Below are 17,728 nucleotides of genomic sequence, written 5' to 3'. Positions count from 1 at the left end.
ATCAGAAACCTAAACTTAAAAACACAGGGACTTTAATTTAGCATGTAATAAAATAGTAGTAAATCAACTTGTACAAATATGTTGCATAGAAATAAATGAATTGCCTGATATGAGACAGAATTGTCACAGAATGAACGGATTAAGAGGTATGGACCCAGGCAAATAATTTAAGCTATTATCCTATCACTAATTAAAAACAAGTACTTAAAATACATTCAGAATGCCAGAGAAGAACAGTTCTTTGTATGTTTTTATCATTTATTTTATAAAGAATATTTGGTGAAAAACTAATTCTCAATATTTTATTTAATTATAAATAGCTGCTAAAAATACACAATAAGGAAATGTAAATAATTCAAAATCAAATTATATAAGTTACACTGCATACTTCTGTAATAAAAAAAATGTCACAATGTGAAAAATCGACTTTCCCTTACAATCAATCAAAGATTGGGTTTGCATGAATGAATTGATTATGGACATGATTACTGCTGAGCATTTGTGACACTGAAAGCTTACAGAGACTTTAAGTGACGATGGGAGTTTCAGCAGCATAATATATAAACCAGAGGAAAGTGTGGATTATTTTCAGGTTACTAAGCAAAACCTTCTCATCACCAAGTCACAGCTATTACACATTTTTTCAAACACACGCAAAAAATACACATACATATACAGTAGCTGCATAAATCCCATACTGAATACAAAACACCTAAAAACTCAAATGTGTGGTCTAATTTAAAACAATAAAATATTGCTACTGACAGTGCATTCAATTATGTAACCTTCAAAGGAAACAGCCTCTACTACAATACAGTAGTACCACTTGTTTAAGTCCAAATACACCAAACAATTACCCGATATGCCGTCACATAAATGGGCAAATAATGAATTCAATGAATATGACGGGCAGAAAAACATCCACCTTAAACTGTAAACCATAATTATGCCTCACACTAATAAAGCTGATGAAAAGATAATTCTGGACCAGAAACAGGACCACCTTTTGTACGCTGTCATACAGCATGAAAGAGCAGCCGTGGGTATGTGGGTCATTACTTTGGAGCCTGAGACCTGGAAACCACCAGAGACTATAAATACAGAGTGATTCATGTGTTCCTGCAGCATGGCAAACATCAGGAGCTGACGGCAGTGAGAGAGACAAACAGAGCCACTCGGTGGCTAAAGCAAATTAGCTCAAATGTTCAAGTTGTGAAAGCACCTTTAAATTGCTTTAAATGTCCTCGCTTACTGAATGAAGACAGGTGATGTCAGAGCGTGCTCTCATAGGTGACGGGAGTTTCAGAGTCATCGTCGCCTGCTGCTGCAGTGCCTGGGAGAGATGGACGAGACAGGAGGGAGAATAAGTCAATAGAAAATCCTCAGTAAAATTCAGATTACATGAGAGTCACAGGGTTACTGCAGCATAAAGAGAGACATTTCAGACTATTTAAGATGTTTTAAGCAACTTTAAGACCAGTTTTCTAACAACTATTATTGAAGAATTTTGACAGAGTGTTTATTGTAATATTAAACACATGTTTTTTGGCAAGTGAAAAAAATATTTTATCTTTGTCAAATTTTGGGAAAAAAACCCCAAAACAACTCCTTTTAGAGTGGAGCACATGGAAGCCCATGAACATATTATCATAAAAGTATCCATTTGGTTTACCAACAGAAGTGGGAAAAATCTGGCATTTCTGGCCAGTTTTCTTGACAATTTTGTGTTTCTCACTCTGATGCAGTGAGAAAAAAGCAATGCCAGATGTTGGAATGTTTTTTTTCTGCAAAGCCAGAGAGAAACAATTCATTAAACATATTACTTCACAAGTGTGAGCATTTTTAAGACATCTGAAAGATTAATTTAGGTCATTTACATAAAATCTAAGGCCTTATTTGAACATTGATAAATTCAATGTTCAATGCCTTTTTTGAGGATTGGCCCTGTTGTCAGATTCTGTAGTAAACAACAAAACAAAAGCATACAAGTATGAGTTGCTCATCTGCACTGTGGTTAATCCAGTGTAGATTTGAACTCTAAAAAAACAATGCCACTGTTGTCTGGATGTAAAAGACATGAGGGCATGAATGACAAGGTAAACAAAGGAAACCTACAACTATGCAAATCCATGTCTGAGTGGACACATCTATCGAAAAGGTGAAGAAGGGACAAGCTTTACAGGAAAGTTTATTCACTACTCAAACACAACTACGAAGCCGGGTTCCTCGGGGGATTTCAGCTGAGATGAACTTTAGAACTTTACATACCCAAGAAAAAGGCTGATAAAGTGGGTTTGACTCGCTCACCACAAGCAGAGCTCTTTGGTTTCTGTAGCAGGTAAGGTCCAGCGAGCCCTATTAAAAGAGCTCCTACAGGAGCTGTGAGAAGGATGGCCAGCACGGCCACGGTCAACACATCCATGCCGTACTTCTGCAACTGCTCGTCCTTCCTTGTCCTGGCCATGTCTAAAGCTGTGGAGCCTATGGCTGCCTGATGTACAAAAAGACAAGTGTTTTTTCTTTACTCACTCACAAATGACATTCACCATCACACTGAGAGGACACTTGAAGTTAGGAAAAACATGATGGGTTCCCACACATTTTCATGGACAAAATTTCAAATCTTTTTCACGAATTTTCAAGCCCCCATGATAATTTTGTTTTTCAAATGTATCAAATTCAAACATAATTTCAGCTAGCAGGCACACATGAAGGGAGAAACGGGACGTGAAAAGAAAACATAATAAACGTACATGATGGTTAACAAAATGTCATATTGATGCACATTAGAGCTACGTTACATCGACAGCTAGAGAAAATGAAATTTCTATTATGTTACATAATCTGGAAGGTTATCCATTCCTGTAACACTTCCATTACACATAACAAAATTCCATGACTTTTCCAAAACTTTCAATGATTTCTAACCCTTTGAAACTGATTTATTCTTGTACCATGTTCAGACACCTTTCAAGTATTTCAAGTGCTCAGCAAAATGGTTTGATCTCTTTTGAAAACATGGGAAAAAGGCAATGAGCAACTTAGCAAGGAATAAATAGATTAAATAAAATTATACTTATCATAATTATATATTCAATCATTTATATTTATATATTCAAGATTATATTACCATATTGCTTCTTTTTAAAAGTGTTTTTTTTAAGCCATTTCCTTGTTTGTTTAGTGTTTTTTACATTCTTTTTTTCAGGTAATTTTCTCGTAATTTTAACTAATTTGTTGCAAATTTTGGGTTAAATCCTTCTAATTAATTTCTCATTGCATTTTTCCCATTTTTGAAAGAAATCAGTCCAGTTTGCTCAGGTTTCTATTCAATGACTTTTTCAAAACTTTAAATAATTTTTTACTAATTCCATGATTTTTCCACTTTTCCAGGTTGTTCATGACAGTGGGAACCCTGAACATGTGTGGTATTTTAATAGCGAAACATTTGCAGACACATGCTACGAAAAAGATTCACTGGAAAAACTCAGACAGATGACTGTACCACTGACAAATATTTCAGTGCTGACATACCTGCACTGTGGCTTTGGGCATCCATGCGAGGGCTATGAACAATTTTTCCCTGAGGTTGAAGCCCGCCCACAACACACAGACGAAGGTGAACAGGACTCGAACCAGCAGGGCAATGAGCAGAGAGGCTATACCCAAACCTGGATAGGAAATTAAGCAAGTCATACCGATGTGTTACAAATGTAAATTCGGAAAACAAACAAGGCATTTAAAAAATAACATGCAGACACATACAGCAGATTATCTCTTAGTTTTTGGTCTTTCATTAAACATTATTGCAACATGTGCTGCTGTTAATACTGTCTCTGCACAGAACCTTTGTTTTATCTCTTTACCTCCATAAGTCTATGGATAGTTGCTGCTCAACATGCACAAAAAGACACTGCAGGTTCTTTATTATCGTAAACCCATCGGTGTGGAAGATCGCAGTGAGATGCGCCTTGTCTAGACCGTCGGGAGCGTGCCAAACACATTTTTGATCATTTTGTGGCCAGGTGGGTACAATAAAGTCTGTGACAATTCAGGGTTTGTCACATTCTCCCCCCTTTTAATCACAGATTTCTCCTCGTCATGACGCACTGACAGTTTGGAAATCCTGCTGAGAGTTTTCCTCTGTCGACACTTATTTTTGTCTGGGATGCAATTTTTTTTTTAAAGTTTAGTTTTGAATCCAAACAATCTCTATCATTTCACGTTGCTCATCACAGCCACACATCTACCTCTATTATAAGTAAAAATGTGGAGCTCCAGGGGACATTTTTGCAAACCTTGTTTGGAAAAAGATGACTCATGCATTCATTACAGCAGCTAACCGTCATCAAGGATGAAGATACCTGGGCTGTGTTCAGTCCCGATAAAACATAGCAAAACATTAATTTAAACAGAAACGGTGGTGTGTTGAACATCCTGTTTTGTTATGTAGGTGCACTGCCTATAAATGCTGTGGGGTTTATTCAGCTTAAATCAGAGGGGATTTACTAGCATGGGAAAAGTTATATCTTCGCTATCTAAATAAGTATGGAGTAAAAAGTAAAAACAAAAAAATCTATGTACGAGATCTACCAGAAACTGGTTTATATTAGTGACGTTGCTGATTGGGTACACCTCTGACACACCCACCAAATGTGAGAAAACAAACCTCAAAGCTGGTTTCTCACCATTTTTAGTTTCACGTCATTCAACCTGGAAACCGTAGCAAAATGGTGCACACCATTTTAAGAGTGAACATGCCCCAGGTGAAAGGCTGGCAGGTGTGGATGGTTTAGAGCGAGTTATAAGCAGTGAGGCGTTTTAAGAGATTCTTTTAATTATTTTTTGTGTCGTTTTAAGAACTGCTTTCCTAACGTTAGTCTCCAACATGCCTGTTGGTATGCAAAAAGAATTGTGTAGAATAATTCATCGAAAGACACATTTTCTGTGCACATAAGCTTGAGGAGATCTGCAGTTATTTTACAACAGTCCGACGCTGGCTGCACAAATGTAACCACCAGATCTGCTGTATGTAATTGTGGCTCGACAGTGACAGCGTCACTCCGGTTAGAGACAGCAGATGGAACAGATACCTGCTGCCTTCAGACGGCTGTGAAGACCATCACCAGTATTAAGTAGTTGTACGAGGAAGCATCAGAGAACATAAGTGTTGATTACATGTTGAACACTTCCAAGCTCCTGCGAGCAATTATGGCAATAACTGTGGAAAACTGCACCATTGTGACATATGAGAGTTCGATCCAGCCATGACTCTACTCCATAACATATTTTTAAAAATGCCTTGTCCTGCTTATCAACTTGAATAATCTACTGGGGGTAACGAGATGCATTTAATTTATTCAGTCTGACCAGAAGGAGGGATAACACGTATTCCCACTGGAGATTAAAAATGAATGACCACGGGGGGGATGTCAACAGCGAAGAGGGAAAAATCCCCCCTGGCAAACTGCCCCCAGGAAGTTGCACTATATTGGCTATACTGCTTTAAAAAGACAATTATTATATCACCATTACTTCCTCTTAACAGCTGTGGGAAAGGAGGGGCACAATGGTGGTGAAAAACAGAAAAACACACAGGCTGGTGGTTATATAATGTTCTACTTACTGTAACTGGGCTATGTGGGGTGCATTTACTCGTGCACCTATATCATCACATTTCCTCTTACACCTCAGAGTCATTTTACTGTACAAAATACAAGGAAATAAAATGGCTGTGGAGGAGAATTACATTGACATATATTTAAATAATTTTTCAAGGAAATGTAGTGCTAGTTATGCTAATTGCGTTTCCATTACAGCTCTTTACAGCTACAGCTATTACAGATATTTTTGCAATTTGTTTTTCATATAAGGTTACTTGGGAGAAATATCTTATCTCTTTCCAATCTCCAAAATGGGAACTTCTATGCTTTTTAAGACCTTTTAAGATATTTTTTAATCAAATTTAAGACTGCAGGTTAGTATAAAGGTAAGTATGTGTGGCCCCGTGAAAAGGGAAGGTTTTATGTAGTAATATAGTCATTAGAGTGAGTTGGTTTAATGTACAATATTAGATTCAGTTGTATGTGTAAAGATTTGCAACATCAGAAATGTGGACTTTCCTGCAGAAAACCTCGACTCATTATGATAAAAATAGATTTAAAGATGAATAGTTAAAGTTAGATAACATGTCTGTGCCAATTAAGACAAAGACTGACTTTTATGGCAGAATATTAATAAAATGTCTTAATTTTAAAATGTTCTAAAGACTTGCAGACACCCTGTGGAAGTACAGTGTATGAAAACTAAAACAGACTCAGGTTTTAGTGTTTACTGTACATAGACAGATAAAAATCTCTCAGGACTTCTTTTCTTCGCTATGGAAATATATTTACATCCCCACAGCAACATTTGAATGTCTCACAGTGATGACAGCCACCTCATTGTGTTATTTTGTGTGTGCATGTGAGCGTTTTCGTCTCACCAACTGTGAGTCCCTCCAACTCAGAGATTCGAATTTCTGCTCCTATCAGTCCAAAGAGTAGAGGCTGAAACACGTCCCATGCCCACCCCACCACTTCCTCCACACGTGCCTTAAGACAAAGGGAGCACACAGAAATGTTAAGTAAAATTATCTTTGAGATGCAGAAGTCTAGACTAGAAATAACTAACTGTACAAGCCATTACATTGATAAATAACATACTTAAAAAATGTACTGTAACAAAAAAAACTTCACACATCTATTTCCAAACAAGTGTGTAGGAGAGGGGCAAGCAGAACATGATTCCCGCACACTGTCTAACTTGCAAACCTTGCAAAGTTGGACAGTGTGCAGGAGTTTTTATCCAAGTTCTGAAAATAATATTGTGAAATATATTTCTCTGACAAGTAAACCTCATTAAAATTATAACTGATAACTGAGAGTAGAGAGCTGCTGTACGTACAACATGGCATGCACATGTTGTTACCTTTTCCGACCCCCAGCCAAGGCCGGCCAGAAATGCCAACACCAGGGTGCAGAGGCCTCCGGAGCCAGGAAACCCGGCCACACCGCTGCCGAACACAGCAAAGACAGACAGGCCCAGCACCAGAAAGGATCGCTTCATTACTATGTGTTTCTAGGTGAAAAAGACAGCCATTAATTAAATACAGAATATCATGAAATCTACAAGTACAAAATGCTCAATATAACAGTAGTTGGTGGGTCATGAAATTTAATATATACAGTGTTCACACACATTTTAATGAAGAAAATTTTAAAACTTTTCCATGACTTTTCAGGACTCAATATAAAATCTAATGACCATTCACATTGTATAACACCAGCAGAATTGTATAGCGCACTACAAATATTAATTTTTACTAATGCATTGTGCTGCCATGCCAACAAAACTGATCAGTATCAGTTAATATCGTAAAAAAGTTCCTTGTTATAGCAACATATTTTTCATGTTTTAACAAGATACAAACTTATCTCGCTATAACAACAAACTTTCCTTGTTACAAACAAGACATTATCTATCTTCTTATAATGTGATAAGTTTGTATGAAGTAATAACATGAAAATATCTTGTTAAAACATGAAAAAGATCTTGTTATAATGCGATTCTTTTCAAGTTATTTCCTGATACTGACCAGTTTTTATTTCTGGCATGGCAGTGAGATGCTTCTGTAAATTATTGTATAAATATAAGGTTTTCCATGACAGTAAGAACCCTGTATAAAGAGGTGGTTAAACTCGAAATGTAGTCTACTTGTGTCTAACCAACACTGATTCAAACAGGAAAATCTTGACAGGCTATTAAAAAACATGGGTGAAGTTGAGAAAGTGCAGTGATTTCTGTTATGTAAGAAAACCCATGACCCCAAGAAACATTTCATCTATTATATCCATGAATACTTTCCCACTTAGATGAATCCAAAGAGCTCTCATCAAAACTCCTGAGCAGTCATCATTTCAAGTGGACACTTCACTGACTTTTTACACAAGCCTCTGTTGGCTCTTCTCGAGTTGTTCTCACACTCAGGCTGAGGTGTCAATTGGTGTAAGGATGACTATGCAATAGTAAAACTAGCTAATATTGTGGAAACAAATGCAGCATGCATACCTGGTCTACACTAGGGAAGTACTGAATGAGGAAGCCAAGAAGAAGCCCAGCAACCATCCCACCGCACACCTCCAGTACCCCTCTCAGGAGGTTGTACCAAGTGGAGCCTAAAGAGAAAATATATAATTATTAGAGGACAACAAACTGAATCAATTGGCTGAAATTACAGTCCTAAAATGTGTTTTAAATGCAGTTAATCATAGCCCTACTGAGGCTCTACATTACCAGGATTCCTACAGCTTAAACCAAGTTAATTTGAAACACTTTAAATTATATTTTAATGCCACTGAAAATTAAATTTAGGAACAATTTTAAAATAACCAAAACTGAAGAAAAAAAATGGAAAAAAAAAAAAAAAACTGAAGAAAAATAAATGTATTTTTAATCTTACCCAAATATTTAATTCAATATAAAACATGAAAAAACATTTTTTTGTTTGAGTTAAAAAGTTAGGTGATTTAAAACTTTCTAGAATGGAACGTGGGAAAAAAAAATGAAATTATGGCTTGATCATTTTTCATTGGATTGGGTGTTGTAATGCATATGCATATATGCCTGATGTTAAATTTGGTGAATTATTGAAAAAAAAAAGATATTACCAATTATTTTCAGATTTTACAATGCAACGTCAGAAACAAAGGTTCATGTCCTACTTCCCATGTCTGAGCATTTTAAAGAGTTTAGAAAGACTGATTTAAGACATTTTAATACAATTTAAGGCATTATTTGTAGATGGATTTAATGCCTTTCAAAACTTTTTAAGGATCTGTGGGAACCCTGATTGTGGTAAACTTGAATCATGAAACATAAAATGCACTGTTAACTGGCACAAAAAAATAAACAGCACACTCACACCCTCTGCTGAGCTCCTTACAAACTACAGCTAAAACTGACTATTTCATATGCTTCTCAGTGTTGACCTTCTCTGCAGTACACTGAACTCGCTGCCACTCCCCTGGAGATAAGGTGGTGTTGCATTTCAACAAAAAGACCATTCAAGTCTTATTTACCTTCACCTCTACACGCACGCAAACACACACATCCACGGGTTACCTGTGGCGAAGGCCATGCCCAAGCATGTGGTGAACCCCGTGATGGCAAGAATGTCGTCAAAGCTGCCTGCAGCCATCAGCAGGGTGGGGATGCCTTGCTCCACGCCATAGCCGTCCTTCTGCAGCAGCAGCATGGAGGGAACCACCACTGCTGGAGACACAGCGCCCAGCACGAAGCTACGATGTAGATTACAAGGATCATTAAAACTAACAAAAAAAAAATAGCCTTGGGAAACCTTTAGAAAGCATAACCAGCCTTCAAATATACATGGAGACGTGTAAAACGGAGATGTGTAAAAGGGATGTTACCAATTATTATGAGAATTATTTTGAGATTTCACAATGCAATGCCAGAAAAAAAATCATTTTTCCCATGTCTAAGCATTTTTTCACGACTTTTGAAAGACTGTCCGTCATTTTAAAGTAATTTTAAATACCAATTAGGGCCGAATTTTAAATTATAGAATTAAATGCTTTTCAAGAATTTTTAAAGGATCTGAGGGTACCCTGTAATCATTAAAGTTCTGCAACAATCTTAAGAAATGAACATAAAACTACAGCAATCTTATTTCTTGTTTCTGAAATGACACAAGCCTCAAAATTTACATTTGACTTGGGCAGAGCAAAAATATCTGCATAAAAAGCCATTCATCTATGATCCATCTTACTGTTCATCGTCAATCAATATGTCTGATTGCCCAAACCTATTAGACATCAGACAACAAGTAGGCCTAGGTTGATAAGTGGTCAGAACGTGATGCAGTGAGTCTAGGGGTTTGTGTTTTCTGCTCTGTGCTTCATGGGAACATGTTCCTTGTACTGTAGATACAGTGTGTTTGCACAATACCAGTCAATCAATACAATACAATATCAGTCTAACTTTGTCTTGACATTCTGTATCTGTCTCAAAGGAGGAACATGCTTCTGCAGCACAGAGAGTATGTTGTGAATTGAAAATTTCTGTTTGGAAAACAATAAATATTGCACAAAAAGGAGACCCTGTGATGCAGAAATCAGTCTGCATCTGAACTATGCCGATTACGGGTTTAATTATAACTTGTCCCCTTGTTTCTCTGCCAAAGAGTGCTTGAAGACTGCCTGTTTTTCTTTGATTAGTTTATTCATCTTTAAGAGCCCTTAACGTTTCCTGGTTGCTTGAATATACTACTTATGAAACTGACTGCCTCTTCATTTGTTTTCATATGAAATATGTCATTTAAAATTGAGGCGGTATCCAGTTGTCCTTGTGGTTACAGCTCATACCGTCCCTGTTTCCATACCTTCGGGGCACCTTTGTCATATGTCAGCTCTCTCTTTCTCCCTACACCTCTGTCTGTATCCTCACTGTTGGACCATTCGGTAACAATAAAAAAGATTAGATTAGATTTATTAGAGGAGTTGTGTCTGTCTGTCCTTGGTGTACAATAATGGTAATATACAGCTTGTTATTAAACAGAAAATGAAAAGTGAAGACGAAGTGGGATAGTGAGTAGTGTTATATTTACCCGAGGATGAAGCCCCACACCCAGGGCAAGCCCATGAGGAAGTGAGACACCAGAGCCGTGGTGCAGGCTTCGATAATGCACGGCCCACATGCCACACGTACGCACACGGCTTTCAGTTTCTTCAGAGCCTGACGACAAAGACACATACATCACTCCAGAGTTTGTAACAGTAATTAATTAACTTTTAGCAGAGAGGATTAACAAATGTAGTGATGCGTAGTAGAACCGAATGAGTCGTGGATTAATTGACTAAAAGGTCTGAAAACTGACACAGAAAATGACTTCATAACACTGCTAGTTACATCTTGTCCAAGGCTCTGAGTTTTTTTTTCTTGCATTATATGACTATTATACGTCCAGATACAAAGCTCAGTATGTTGCATACCGTGGGATCCAACCCCAGACCAGCTCTGGCCAGAATGACAGCCAAGGCGATGTTCCTCAGTGACGCCGACCATCTGAAGTCAATATACACCCCGTCTGTTACCACTGGGATGTTTCTCAGCAGGAAACCCATTAGCAGCATACCTGCAACAGAGCAGAGGTTGTCAGGGAGGAAAAGTGATCCTTTAGGACTGTCTCTCACTGAGATGGAGAACAAGGATAAAGACCACCTGTTGCTTTTTGAACTAACAGTGCTCACTTTGGACACCTGAGACACTGAGACTTAACGTACAACTGGGACTGCTGTCTTATAACACTAATAATTCACCTTTCAACTGTGCTAATCTTCTCTTAAAATTCATAAGTCATCTGCTAATTCTTATGTTTAAAACATGCAACATGACTCAGAATATTACATTACAATATTACACCACAGTTTTGAGGACTTTTAAAAGTTATGCTACATATATAGCCCCCCTGACACAGTTTTAAGTTTTTGGAAAGATCAGTGATGAATAAAACAAATTCAATACAGAAAGAGTAAATATTTAAAAAGTTCATGATTAAGGGCAGAGGATTTCGCTCTTAGCCTTCAGACTGGCCAGAATCTTTTCATGTTGTAATCAGAAACAGACTCTAAAATGGTAAACAAAAAAACTCTTGATGAAAAACACAGGAAAGGAAGTTGACATAGATAGATCTTGAGTTTTTGGGTCCAAGTTGTACTTCAGTCTACCTCTTGATGTTATTTGAGAAAAAGGAGTGGCTCAACATTCTTGATTTTTATCTTGTTGGGGATGCAGCTGGTGGCTTATCATTCAAAATTCGTTCCAACAGGAATTCACATTATAAATATATATACTAATCCAATGCCTGTTGCTAAAAAAGATGACATTCATACTTACATTTTCTGATCAGTGCCATGATTTCTTACAAGCCAGTATAAATGACATAAAATAAAACCTTAGACAGCAGTCCATCACCTCAAGTAAACAGGGCTTACTGAACCAGACCCTGACCAGGACACACATTTCTTACATATCATAATTAGGGAAGCATGTGTCTTTTATCCCCAACATTAAAAGTCAGATCACTAATTTGTATTTTCAAGCTAACAGGAACAGAATCCAGCGGACAGCAGCTAATATGATCTTGACTGAGGACAGAACAAATGAGTAACATGGTTGTACAGTTAATCAGGAACCTTTGTCATGTTATAAATGATAAAGGTAAAATGACTCAGTCAGTAGATTCCTTTGTTGTAAGTCACCAACTGAATATGTTTGTAGCTTTAAAATGTGCAATAGTCACTACATTACGCCACTGGACAGGCATATCACCTCTAGATAATTCACAATATAATTTCTGTGCCAACATGAACATTTGCTTAGCCAACTCACGCAAATCAAACGCTTCTCAAAGACATTTGGGTTTAGTTTTTAGATTATTTAGGTGTTTCCATTTTGATTCATAAAACTTTAAAATAAGATCTAAGTCTCCTTTGAAAAGTTATTTAAGACACTTGCTCTATTATTGGGATAAATAAAATTCTTTCTACTGTACACACAGAATACATAATATCCATTTGTGGTTATCTTAAGTCAGCTTTATGTTGTCAATTGCTTTAACAATTGATCAGTAATCAGACGGGCATACAACTGTTAGACCCCTGGAGCAAAACAAAGACAGCTGAATTAAGGTGTGTATAAAAACTCACCACCACTAAAAGCATAACCATTAAATTTTCAGCCTTACCAAGGAGAGGTGGCAATGGCGGTAGTCTGGGCAGACGGATGAGAGCCACCAGTTTGCCCCCGATGAGTGCACAGATGAAGAGGATTGTGATGCCAAACAGGTTTCCTCCTGGAAGACACTCATCCTCTGTGACAGACCAGACCACTCCGAAGAGCACAGCTGCCAGAAGGACTGCAGAGGAACCAAGAGACTGATGTCAGATTGTAGTATCATGGTATATGTCACTATAGTGTTTGTGAGTATTGTCAGTATTCATGATATTTATGTCATCTGTCGTTTTTCATAATCTTACGTGAACAATGGGATTGACATGAAATACATTTACTGTGTAGCAATAATAGACTGAAAAATAAATGTGGACAACATGACGGCTCCCCAAAAATGAAGCTAAAAAATCTTGATCGCTCCCTGGTGGCTGGCTGCTATATAGCTGCCTAGCTTGAAGGAAAATGACTGATGGTTTCATGTTTGTAGACATAGTAGAAAATCAAAGCACACGTCAACATTTTTTTCCCAGACTCTGGCTCCAAATGACGTCAACAGCGCAAGATGGCAGCTGTCATATCTGGGATATTTTGGCTTCATTTTGATAGAGTGGGAAGAAGTGGATATGCATTGTCCATCTTTGCGACCAGTCATTTCGTGTTCTTACTTTTAGTAATGAGAGAGGCCAGAAGGCCTCTTGGTGGACATGGGCAAAATCTGTGGAGCAAGGGGCAGCAGACCACTGGAGGGTCTGTGTTGGTGCCAGCATCCGCCACAGGGTTTCGAGGAATAAAATATGTGGTCTCCTCTGTGACATTTGGACTGGAGCAGCGCCGAACCACCACCTGGATCTGGTTCACATTTAGGTGCTGGAGAAGGAAGATCAGAATGAGCACAAGAACCGGTCGATAATCACATTTGAATGGTGGACATAATGCTTTGTTAGATGCCTAAAAATCACATCTTTAAAGGTGTAAAATATAACTTTTTAAAGACCCAAATGATGTTTTAACTTGCTGGATGCAGATTAGCATAGAAAATGTAATATTTTTTGATGCTTTCAAAGATGAGCACTGACAGGATTATTAAACATAGCACATATACTGTATTTATCAATATCCAGGCTTTACACAAGTGCCTGAGCAGTCAACATAAACGGGGTATCTACAGCAACAGACTGACACAAATATGAATTCATTTCTTATGGTAGCTGTCCCTGTTGCCTCTTTAATTGTTTGAACCCTTGAGTATCGTGCCCTATCGGTATTGTTGACACAGAGGTACGTCATACAGCAGACTACAAGATCCTGTTTCTTGGCAAGTAACAGAGTGAAGATATGAACTTGCTGATAACTGCGACTCCCAGAACACCCTCTTTGTCATATTGCTCAGGTGACTACATTGGCAATGCGTTTCAATCTTGCTGGTGGCAGCATTTTAGTTAATTCTCACATTAGAATAATAACAGCAACAAATGAGGAACAATTCATCTCAGGAGAACAACTTACTTTACAAGGTTAGAAAATGGTACGTTAAAACATACAAGTAAAACAATACAGGGACTAAAGTGAAGGCAAGACCAGAGTCACATGGCAGCAACCACATAATTTATATGCATCTTAAAATTTCTAACTTAGTGAATTTACAGTACTGTGCAAAAGTCTCAGGCCACCATAGATTTGTTCTTTTAGCAAAGTTATACAGAGAACATGCACACTGCATTCAAACAACACAAAAGTCAGAACAAAATGTCTTCTTCAGACCGTCAATATTTAGTGTGAAGCATGAAACTGTACAACCATAATAAAAGGTAGCTCAAACAATCAAGCTGAACATGTCTTGAATGCAACCTGGTGTAGATACACCAGAAGGATAGTATTGTAAATCTCTTATTACCTGCCCAAAAGACTTCACAAAGTGCTAGGTGAAAAGGGAGGTCACACTAAATACTTGCCACTTTCACCTGCTGAAGTGGTTTATTCTGAAAAATGTGCGTTTTTAATACTGTACATATTTACTGTATGTTCTGGTTGTATTTTAGTAGAGAGACTACTGAAAAATAAATATGTATGATCATTATAATCTTGCTAAAATAACAAAGTTTAAGGTGGCCTGAGATGTCTGGAAAGCACTGTAAAAAAACCTCACAAAAGCCACGCAGTTTCCCTATCAAGAAATAATATGTAATGTCAGGCTTCTCGACACACATTTCAGTCCTATCAAGGCAGTGAAAACTGACTATAACAATCTGAGTAACAGTGTAATAAAAGCTTAATAGTAAAACACTTTACCTCCACATGGTTCGCTGTAGGCAAAGCAATTCTATCCAACAGTGGGCTGGGTGCTGGACTGGGTGCTGGACTTGGTGCTGGACTATGTGCTGGACTGGGCTCCGGCGTAGCGGGCTTGGTCTGAGTCTCCTCCATGGCAATCGGCTAAAGTATTTCTGGTCCACTCACTTTTCTCTCACAGTACATCAAGCCAAGGGGTGGGGCTGGCCATTGATGGGCAGTTCCTTCACTCCTGCTTCTGTATGTCCAGCTCTGACTGCAGACTCCTATCCACAAAACATAGTTTTATCAGAAGAGAAACAAATGATTGTTTACTCAATAAACAATGGAGACCAGTGGTGTTGGTACAGGTGTGGAAATCTGGCATAGCATGAAATGATAAGGTTAATCTCACACACAAGCCAAACATATGGGCTTTACAATGAAGATCTCCATTTAAAAAAAAGCTTTATTTAGTTTAAAAAATACTGTACTGGGAGTGACCAAAATGTGTTTATGAGGGAAAAGAAAACTAAAATCTAATCATGATCAAGGATAGGGTGTCAAAAATAGAGCCTGTGGCCCAAATCCAGCCCGCCAAAAGAACAAGGCCGGCCCACTGGATAACTTTGCACATCTCATGTTGATACACTGATGAAGGCTTAAGCCCCCCTGTCCATCAGAGTGTTTTTTCTCAGCTGAAAATGCCAGCCGCCCGACAGGAAACACCCAGCTGACAGTGTTTGAGAGCACTTTGGGTGCACACTGTGTTTTCAGTGGAGATGTGTTGGTTGCTATGAGACAGAAAATTCAGGGAGGTTAACATGTCGGCACAAGGAATAGTACATCTGCATAAGGGGAAGGCATGTACGGAGAGAGTATGGACCTGTTAACTTCACCTGCTTCCCTGAAAGCTTCTACTTTGGTTTAAAGTGGTGATGCCAGCATTACTACACAAGTGTGGAAATGCATAGAAAAATGCACATGTAGAAGACTAACTTTAGTTGGAAAAACTGAGACATATCGTTGAACCCCCCTTTAAGGACATCTCAGGTACATGGAGGAACATTTTCTTAGTGTGCCTCCTCAGACTCAACAACAGAGGAAAAACTGGAGGTGTTGTTATTTATAGGACAAGTTTTTTTCTGGTATGTAGCCCATAAAAACCATAGATACTCAACTTGCTTTGAAAAGGGGCCACTTCTGCAAAATGACAGGGACCAGGGGTAAGTTGCAGCACCCCCATTCAAGTTTCTAAGATTTTAGGACATCTCTAGAATTTTAGTGCATTTGTGGGATTTTAGAACGTTTCAAAGATTTTTGGAAATTTCTCAGATTTGGTGACTTTTCTTGAAATGTAGGGATGTTTCTTGGACTTGAGGACATTTCTAGGATTCTAGGACATCAGTGGCTTAGCTAAGACCTCTGTTAGGGGGTGCGAGGGGATCCTCCACAAGCAGATTTGGCAGACCATAAGTTCAGCATCATTGCCATAAATTTAAGTGAGTGTAACACCCCTGATCTAAGAGGCTAATATGTAACATGACGACTACTGTTTCCTGGTCATTAACAATGGACAAATAATTACTCAACTGTGTGCTCCACTTCATAGCTTTAAGTAAACATGTCATACACAAACGCTGACAAGTCACTAGCTCATTTACAATAAACTACTACAATGTTTTGACAGTTGCTTGTGGCAACAGACGTTGGTTAATCCAATTGCGAACAGACCACACTAATCAATGCTTACAGCTCGACCATATGGCACATCTAGCTAGCTAACGGAGGGGAAGTAGGTTAGAGTTAACTAGCTAGCAACTGTCAACAACATTAAGTTAGCTATCGGACCGGCACCAGCAGACATCTAGAAAGCAAGTAAAGCAAAGAAAGGTCTGTCCCTGTTTCAGTGTGCAGCTGCAGCGGCGGACACACGGAGTGATAGCTGAAGTAATTAGCTGCTAACGTTGATGAGGAGGTAAATCCACGCCTCGCGATAAACTCATTATCGGACAAGAGCATGCTTTCTGAGCAGCGCTAGCCAACGAATGCTACTACCAACATTTCCTCATATTAGCTTATCAAGTTAGAATAATAGACTGTCATTTCACTGGGAACCGTTTGACAAAACGACGTTAGGTTGAGATAGCGTCGGAGAGCTGCATTAGTACTTTCAGCCGTTGCCATTAACGTTAGCTGCAACGTGAACAGCTTTAACGTTAAACCCAACCGTCTTGACTACTGTTAAACGCTATCAGTGCTAAACCGAGCCGGTCACCACCGTTTTTTAGCACAATTCGTCTCTCTAGTCTGACACACGTGGGTTAAATAATCAATATTCAAGAGGGAAATCCTGTCCGATATTGGATTCCTTGCCAGTAGCTGGCTGTGTACTCCTGACCAGCAGCTGTCACTGAACTCGCCACAGGCACAGTAGCCTGCTACAGACACCGCTCCTGGCTCCTCTGACGGGGCTCCTCAGATATCAAATGAAGAAAATGCAGCTCACCTCATACCGTAAACATGACCATTGCGTGAGAAGTTTCAGCGTGCAGAGTTCCTGGCAGCCATGAGGCAGATAGAGCAGCTGGGAATTGGGAATGAGGCGGATTAGTGATGACCAGGCAAGTATGTACCGCGCGCAGGAGTGCGACGTTAGGGGGGAGTT

At 38.6% G+C, this 17,728-nt stretch overlaps 1 protein-coding gene across 2 annotated transcripts; it reads right to left on the bottom strand.

Moving 5' to 3' along the window:
• Window positions 1-244: 244 nt before the first annotated feature.
• On the bottom strand, window positions 245-17,719 carry LOC121942296 (sodium/hydrogen exchanger 9B2). Of its 2 annotated transcripts, none has more exons than XM_042485466.2 (13): window positions 17,570-17,719; window positions 15,082-15,347; window positions 13,458-13,659; window positions 12,806-12,976; window positions 11,052-11,194; window positions 10,667-10,794; window positions 9,163-9,338; window positions 8,110-8,216; window positions 6,970-7,119; window positions 6,485-6,593; window positions 3,535-3,671; window positions 2,269-2,491; window positions 245-1,333 (listed from the first exon to the last, which is right to left on the bottom strand). In XM_042485466.2, the coding sequence occupies exons 2-13, from the start codon at window positions 15,214-15,216 to the stop codon at window positions 1,272-1,274; spliced, it is 1,743 nt and encodes a 580-aa protein (XP_042341400.2). In that variant the 5' UTR covers window positions 15,217-15,347; window positions 17,570-17,719; the 3' UTR covers window positions 245-1,271. The 2 variants fall into 2 exon arrangements, with proteins under 2 accessions (XP_042341400.2, XP_042341401.2); XM_042485467.2 differs by having other exon boundaries at window positions 2,308-2,491.
• Window positions 17,720-17,728: the final 9 nt, after the last annotated feature.

This window comes from Plectropomus leopardus, chromosome 3 (assembly GCF_026936395.1).
Source record: "Plectropomus leopardus strain MGB_pleo_1.0 chromosome 3, ASM2693639v1, whole genome shotgun sequence".
NCBI classification, from domain to species: domain Eukaryota; kingdom Metazoa; phylum Chordata; class Actinopteri; order Perciformes; family Serranidae; genus Plectropomus; species Plectropomus leopardus.
Note: the sequence above shows the minus strand (reverse complement) of the source record. Positions and strands in the feature narration are given on the sequence as shown.

What these genes read in the sequence shown, in the direction of transcription:
- LOC121942296 (XM_042485466.2), bottom strand. Translation starts at nt 15,216, where the DNA reads ATGGAGGAGACTCAGACCAAGCCCGCTACGCCGGAGCCCAGTCCAGCA. An exon ending in CTACAGCGAACCATGTGGAG is followed by an intron (nt 13,660 to 15,081) that starts GTAAAGTGTTTT and finishes TTCCTTCTCCAG; the next exon opens with CACCTAAATGTGAACCAGAT. An exon ending in TGCCCAAAGCCACAGTGCAG is followed by an intron (nt 2,492 to 3,534) that starts GTATGTCAGCAC and finishes TTTGTACATCAG; the next exon opens with GCAGCCATAGGCTCCACAGC.